Source organism: Macaca thibetana, chromosome 14 (genome assembly GCF_024542745.1).
Source record: "Macaca thibetana thibetana isolate TM-01 chromosome 14, ASM2454274v1, whole genome shotgun sequence".
NCBI classification, from domain to species: Eukaryota; Metazoa; Chordata; class Mammalia; order Primates; family Cercopithecidae; genus Macaca; species Macaca thibetana.
Window position 1 is genome coordinate 86,431,434 of NC_065591.1, and position 7,629 is coordinate 86,439,062.

General features: G+C 48.5%; 1 protein-coding gene across 1 annotated transcript; it reads left to right on the forward strand.

Moving 5' to 3' along the window:
• Nucleotides 1-1,270: 1,270 nt before the first annotated feature.
• Nucleotides 1,271-7,303, forward strand: FUT4 (fucosyltransferase 4). Its single transcript, XM_050758885.1, has one exon. It carries the CDS (start codon nucleotides 1,484-1,486, stop codon nucleotides 3,077-3,079), a length of 1,596 nt encoding a protein of 531 aa, XP_050614842.1. The 5' UTR covers nucleotides 1,271-1,483; the 3' UTR covers nucleotides 3,080-7,303.
• The last annotated feature ends 326 nt before the right edge of the window (nucleotides 7,304-7,629 follow it).

The window sequence follows — 7,629 nt, forward strand, 5'->3', positions numbered from 1 at the left end:
GGAGTCTCGCTTTGTTGCCCAGGCTGCTGGAGTGCAGTGGCGCGATCTCAGCTCACTGCAAGCTCTGCTTCCGGGGTTGACGTCATTTTCCTGCCTCAGCTTCCCGAGTAGCTGGGACTACAGGCGCCCGCCACCACATCCGGCTAATTTTTTGTATTTTTGGTAGAGACGGGGTTTCACCATGTTAGCGAGGATGGTCTCGATCTCCTGACCTCGGGATCCTCCCGCCTCGGCCTCCCAAGGTGCTGGGTTTATAGGCGTGAGACACCGCGCCCGGCCTATACTTGATTTTTAATGAAAACATTCTTAGTAATAAATTCATATGGCTAACCCAAATTTATTTTCTGTAGGCATAACATCAAAAACACCTGGCAGGATTGCCCCATTCCCAGCACTGTCCATTTCTCCCCTAATATCAGTGGGACTCCACTGATGCACAGTTGTGATCCACTAAAACTTCTCTCAAAACTGCCTCCTCTCTTTAGGTCAGCAGTCCCACCCCTGATCTATTTGGAAATCCCCTGAATAAAAGTTGAATATCATAAACCAAAGCCAAAACCCAGAAATTCAAATTCAACCGGTAGGTAAAAAATGTCTCAAGTGACAGTAGACGTAGATGTCTCCAGTGTCGCCTCACTAATAAAGTAGAAGAGGCCAGTGCAATACTGCCTTCATACCCTTAACTTGGGTGCTCGAATATTTATCTTCGTCATCATTTTATCATCCAAAGTATTTTACGTAACTTTCATGGGTGCAGACATTGTTTAAGTGCTTGGTAACATTAATAGTGATGTTCATTCATTCATCTCACTGAACGGACAATAAATTCCTTGACGACAAGGGCCTCGGGGGGCCACATCTTCATCTTTGGTTTATGAGTCCTGTGCGTCTTGGTACAAGCAATACTACTATGAGCCGGTAAGTCAAACCTATTTGTTAGGGAACCAAAGGAAAGAACATGTTTTGATTGCTAAGAAAACATTTTGTTCTATCCTTTACTAGGCTGGCAGGCAAAGGGAATGTTCTTATGAGCACTCACATTGAAAACAAGTTTCACGAAATGCACAGACTCTGAAGGCCGTGCCGCTGGGGGCTGCCTCCACAATCCGCCCATCTCAGCGGGCCACGAGGTCCTGGCCACGGACGCGGTGGCCGAGCCTCTGCTCGTACGTTCAACCGGCCTCTGGACTCCCTCCCTCCCTCAAACCCTCCCTCCGGCGGGCGTCGCTGGCGGGTGGCTAGGCCCAACGGCAGGAAGCCGACGCGGATTCTCCGTCCTGCGGCGCCGGGTCCGCCTTCCGTCTGTTCCAGCTTCTGCTCCTGCGCGGCAGCTGCTTTGGAAGGTCTTGAGCCCCCTGTACCTTCCCAGGGATGAACCGGGCCTTCCCTCTGGAAGAGGGTTCGGGCCACCGTGAGCGAGGCGCGGGGCGGTGGGCGCGCGCAGAGGGAAAGCAGATCAGCTGAGAGAGAATAGGAGTAGTGGATGAGGCGCCTGTGGGGCGCGGCCCGGGAGCCCTCGGGCGCGGGCTGGGAGAAGGAGTGGGCGGAGGCGCCGCAGGAGGCTCTCGGGGCCTGGTCGGGCTGGCTGGGCCCCGGGCGCAGTGGAGGGAAGGGACGGGCGGCGCCCGGTTGGGCGTCCTGGCCAGCTCACCTTGCCCTGGCGGCTCGCCCCGCCCGGCACTTGGGAGGAGCAGGGCTGGGCCTGCGGCCTTTGGATTCCGGGACCGCCCCCTTCCATTCCCGGGTCAGCGGCGAGCTACAGCGACGGCTGGAGTCGCAGCTGCAGCATGAGAGCCGGTGCCGCTCCTCCACGCCTACGGACGCGTGGCGAGCGGAGGCAGCTCAGCCCGTTCTCGCCATGGGGGCGCCGTGGGGTTCACCGGCGGCGGCGGCGGCGGGCGGGCGGCGCGGGTGGCGCCGAGGCCGGCGGCTGCCATGGACCGTCTGGGCGCTGGCGGCCGCCGGCTTGACGTGTACGGCGCTGATCACCTATGCCTGCTGGGGGCAGCTGCCGCCTCTGCCCTGGGCGTCGCCAACCCCGCCGCGACCGGTGGGCGTGCTGCTGTGGTGGGAGCCCTTCGGGGGGCGCGGCAACGTCGCGAGGCCGCCCCCCGACTGCCGGCTGCGCTTCAACATTAGCGGCTGCCGCCTACTCACCGACCGCGCGTCCTACGGAGAGGCTCAGGCCGTGCTTTTCCACCACCGCGACCTTGTGAAGGGACCCCCCGACTGGCCCCCGCCCTGGGGCGTCCAGGCGCGCAGTGCCGAGGAGGTGGAACTGCGAGTGTTGGACGACGAGGAGGCAGCGGCGGCGGCAGAAGCCCTGGCGACCTCCAGCCCCAGGCCCCCAGGCCAGCGCTGGGTTTGGATGAACTTCGAGTCGCCCTCGCACTCCCCAGGGCTGCGAAGCCTAGCAAGTAACCTCTTCAACTGGACGCTCTCCTACAGGGCAGACTCGGACATCTTCGTGCCTTATGGCTACCTCTACCCCAGGAGCCACCCCGGCGACCAGCCGTCAGGCCTGGCCCCGCCACTGTCCCGGAAACAGGGGCTGGTGGCATGGGTGGTGAGCCACTGGGACGAGCGCCAGGCCCGGGTTCGCTACTACCACCAGCTGAGCCAACACGTGGCCGTGGACGTGTTCGGCCGGGGCGGGCCCGGGCAGCCGGTGCCCGAAATTGGGCTCCTGCACACAGTGGCCCGCTACAAGTTCTACCTGGCTTTCGAGAACTCGCAGCACCTGGATTATATCACCGAGAAGCTCTGGCGCAACTCGTTGCTCGCTGGGGCAGTGCCGGTGGTGCTGGGCCCCGACCGTGCCAACTATGAGCGCTTCATGCCCCGCGGCGCCTTCATCCATGTGGACGACTTCCCAAGTGCCTCCTCCCTGGCCTCGTACCTGCTTTTCCTAGACCGCAACCCCGCGGTCTATCGCCGCTACTTCCACTGGCGCCGGAGGTACGCTGTCCACATCACCTCCTTCTGGGACGAGCCTTGGTGCCGGGTCTGCCAGGCTGTCCAGAGGGCTGGGGACCGGCCCAAGAGCATACGCAACTTGGCCAGCTGGTTTGAGCGGTGAAGCCGCCCTCCCCTGGAAGTGACCCAGGGGAGGCCAAGTTGTTACCTTTTGGTCCTCTACTGTGCATCTCCTTGACTGCCGAATCGTGGGAGTAAGTTCTTCAAACACCTATTTTTGCTCTATGGGAAAAAGGCGATTTTACCAATGAATGTTACTCGGCACAGAGATGGGGGCCCGGTTTCCATATTTTTTGCACAGCTAGCAATTGGGCCCCCTTTGCTGTTGATGAGCATCATTGTTTAGGGGTGAAGGGGGGGGCTCTTCTTCACCTTGTAACCAGTGCAGAAATGAAATAGCTTAGCTGCGAGAAGCCGTTGAGGCGGTTTCTCTGAATTTTCCCCGTCTGCCATAGGCCGGATTTGTGGCCCGTGCAGCCTCCAAATCTCATACACACTGTTCCCGATTCACATTTTTCTGGACCGAGGTGAAGCAAATTTCTGGTTGTAGAAGGAGCCTTGTTGGTGGAGAGTGGAAGGACTGTGGCTGCAGGTGGGTCTTTGTTGTTTGGATTCCTCACAGCCTTGGCTCCTGAGAAAGGTGAGGAGAGCCGTCCAAGAGGGGCCGCTGACTTCTTTAATAAGTACTATCTGTTCCCGTCCTGTGAATGGAAGCAGGATTGTCCTTGGAGGAGAGTTAAGATGAATACATGGGTGCACCTCACTTTACATAAGAAATGTATTCCTGAAAAGCTGCATTTAAATCAAATCCCAAATTCACTGACTTAGGGGAGTTCAGTATTTAATGAAACCCTATGGAGAATTTATCCCTTTACAATGTGAATAAGCATCTCCTAATGTTTCTTCTGTCTTTCTGTTTTTCCATAACCTGGATTTTTTAAAGGCATATTAAAATTACAGATGTGAAAATAAAGCAGAAGCAACCTTCTTCCCTCTTCCCAGAAAACCAGTCTGTGTTTACAGACAGAAGAGAAGGAAGCCACGGTGTCAGTTCCACACAATTATTTATTTCATGTCTTTACCGGACCTGAAATTTAAACTGTAATGCCAGTCCTGCAGGAGTGCTGGCATTACCCTCTGCAGAACAATGAAAGGTATTGCACTACATTATGCAATCATATAAAAGAAAAAAAAGTTTCATGATGTCTGTTAGTGGCAGTTTTATCTCTGTCAGTTTTTAGTTAAATGTTTAGATCCTCGGAGCTCCATTAGTGCCTACTATTAACTTACTCTTGTCTCTTGTTAAAGGCTAAATCTGCACTTCTCCCTGGTGCCAGCAGGTTCCCCTCGTAGTCAACGTAGTGGTATAGCATATCCTCACATTTCCAGTGCCCTTGGGACTGTGCTGTGGAACCAATCTTGAACATACGTGCATTGATTTGACAAAGTTACTGAGTAAGCAGCATATTCAGCAGGTGCCACTACATAACTACTCTGTGCCAAACACTGAGCTTGAGGCCCTAGGGAAGACAGAGAATTATACAAGGCAAAGTCCTTCTCTTTAGGGCGCTTATTATCTGTCACTTCCAAAAAGTAAACGTGACTGATAAAACAATTGGCAGAACCTGTTTGATTACTGTGACAGTCTTAATGATACCATAAATCAATATGAGAAAGCTAGTTGACTTAAAGCCTGAAATAATGGGAGTTTTCTCTTCCACTTATTAGAATAAGGACCCTCAGTGACTAATTATTGTGGATAGGGTCAAGATTAACTAGTTTTATACAGAGTTCTGCTGTAAATAGTCATTTTGCATTTGATTAGTGCAATTAACTGAATCAAAAAGCAAGTTTTACCTCTCTGTACATGTTTTTGCAGACATACTTGAAAAATTCACTTAAATCTAGGTGCTTCAGTTCACTTTCTTGAGAGAAGAAATGAAAAGCTTTGGAGAAAATGTCCCCATTGAAGTTTTATAGTGAGGGCAGAATTACAATTACAAAGTGCCAGCCACCGAATAAAGATAAAAGTTCAGTTCTTAAAATGAGTTTTTATGAGATAACAGTCAGTGATCTTGATATTCCTGGGATTCTACATGGGGCAGTGGGAAAGAGTTCAGGTTTTGAAGGTAATGTAGTTTAGATTTGAATTCCAGCTATGTGACATTGGGTAAATTCGTAGTAGCCCTGAGCCTCAGCTTCCTCATCTGTAAAATGACTGAGGAAAATACTTCACAAGCTCCTTTTGAGCACTTTAGGAAGTGAAAGTACCTAATATAGCAGGCACCCAACTGATGATTTTATATCTTCCTTCTTTGCTTGCATTGATTTCAGGATATCCTCTTACCATTTATAGGTCTAAAATTATATCTCAAGGTATGTTGTACAATAAATCTAAAATAAAAAGGATGGTGCCTCATATCATGTATTTTAAATGAGTCCCTAAAGCTAAGCCATATTTCAAGAATCATGATTACCATTTAGATTAAGCTGGACTTGCAAACTAGGAAGAAGCACCTAGGCTTTCTTTGAATATATTTTGTTTGTTTGTTTTTGTCAAGCTCTATAGTTAAATTAGTATCATTTATTTCACCAATTTTTTTAGTATTAAGTCCATTTAGAACTAACCATATTATTTATGGAATATTTAGCATGAGGAAGGTATAATTGCATTTTATTTATTTATTTTTTTTTGAGACGGAGTCTCTCACTGTCACCCTGGCTGGAGTGCAGTGGCATGATCTCGGCTCACTGCAACCTCCGCCTCCTGGGTTCAAGCGATTCTCTTGCCTCAGCCTCCCGAGCAGCTGAGACTACAGGCACTCGCCACCATGCCCAGCCAATTTTTTGTATTTTTAGTAGAGACTGAGTTTTACCATGTTGGGCAGGCTGGTCTTAAACTCTTGACCTTGTGATCTGCCTGCCTCAGCCTCTCAAAGTGCTGGGATTACAGGTGTGAGCCAGCGTGCCCAGCCATTGCATTTTTACTCACATACACGTTGTTAATATGGAAAAATGTGTTAACACTAATCTCATCAGAGAGTAAGATAAATGTGGCAATTGCTCATTTTATTTTGCATATATTAAATTGAGTAGGTTCAGCTCTAACATACCTTAAGAAAAATGCATATCAGTGCACTGTATGTATTTCAGAATGCCTTTCCTATGATTGTCATATCCTACTTTAAGGCTTTTCCCTCAAATTTATGACAAATTTAGTATTTTTAGTACTTGATGACTCTAATTACATGAATGCACCTGGAATGACATTTGTATCAGGAGACAGTCTGACTTGCTTTCAGTATTCACAAGTTCTTTCCAGTTTCCAAGTCTTTCCCTAGCAGTAATTCAGGGGAGAGAGGGGGGTTTCACGTAAAGAGCGTGCAGTTTGGAGTCAGAACCTGGGTATGTGACTCTGTGGCCTTGATGAAGCAAGTTATTTAAACTCTTTGAGTTTCAGCTTTCTCCTTTATAATGCATGAATGCCCATCCCCCTACAACACAAAGATTGATGATGTATGCCAACGTGCTTTGTATATTGTAAAGTGCTATCTAATTATAAGATGTTCTAAATTTTCAAGGATCTAAACCAGGGATTGGCAAACGTTTTTCCAGAGAGTAAATATTTCACACTTTGCATATATAATTTATGGAGGTGTTGAGAGGATAGATTAGACACTTGAAGTACTCAGGATAGTGCCTGGCATGTAGGAAGCACCTGGAAAATATTCGCTGTGATTACCATCAGTCCATTTTACCGGGGAAGGAGCCAAGGTCCAGGCCCACTGAAGGACGTGCGTAAGATTACAGTCGCAGTGGCAGAACCAGCCAGGCTTGTGCAAATCACAACCCCTTTGAGCCTCTGTCACCTGAACTGCAAAATGAATGGGTTAGACAAAATCATCTCTTGGGACCTCCTAGTTCCACTTGCTGTCATTCTACTAACTGGCACCCTAAGGTTGAAAGTGCTAATCTGCTTTCCAATGTGGCTTCCTTACAGTCTGGAACTGACAATATGCAGGAGCAGTAAACTGGTAGAAAACCAGGAATCAGAGAAAGAAAATATGATTTAGCTTCAAAGATGTAAATTACATATATAGTATACTATATATTTTTTTAAAGCATTATATGCCTCAGATATCAGGGAAAGGAGCCAAGTCCTTGGTATTTAGTTTGGTGAATACTTGCATTGAATACATGTCAAGATGTCATTTTTTAATGTGTCTCAGGGATTTCTATGCTATAGATTATTTTAACAAATCAAATGTTTATGTACACATGTTCAGATTTTTTGACAAACTGATTAAAATCATGAGATGGAAAATGACTCCTTGTTTATAATGTATATCCTCCGTGCACTAATGTGTTCAGTGCTCACCCGTGGGATATTTCTTGGCTTGGGGCAGTTTCTGTAAGTTCACTAGTTCTAGAGTGGTAATTGGAATGTGATGGCTTTGTCTCTTCTGTGTTGCACCAAGTCCATTCAGCTTGTCCTCTTGTTCTTTCTTGCCTGTCTTTTCCACTTTATTCTGAGGAATCATCTCCAAGGGCATAAGCAGTATACTCCTTTCTCTCAGTCCAGTTTATTTTACTAAGTGCTCTGATGTGATGCCCTCCATGTATTGTCTCTAGCTCTAAATGCCATAAATTAAT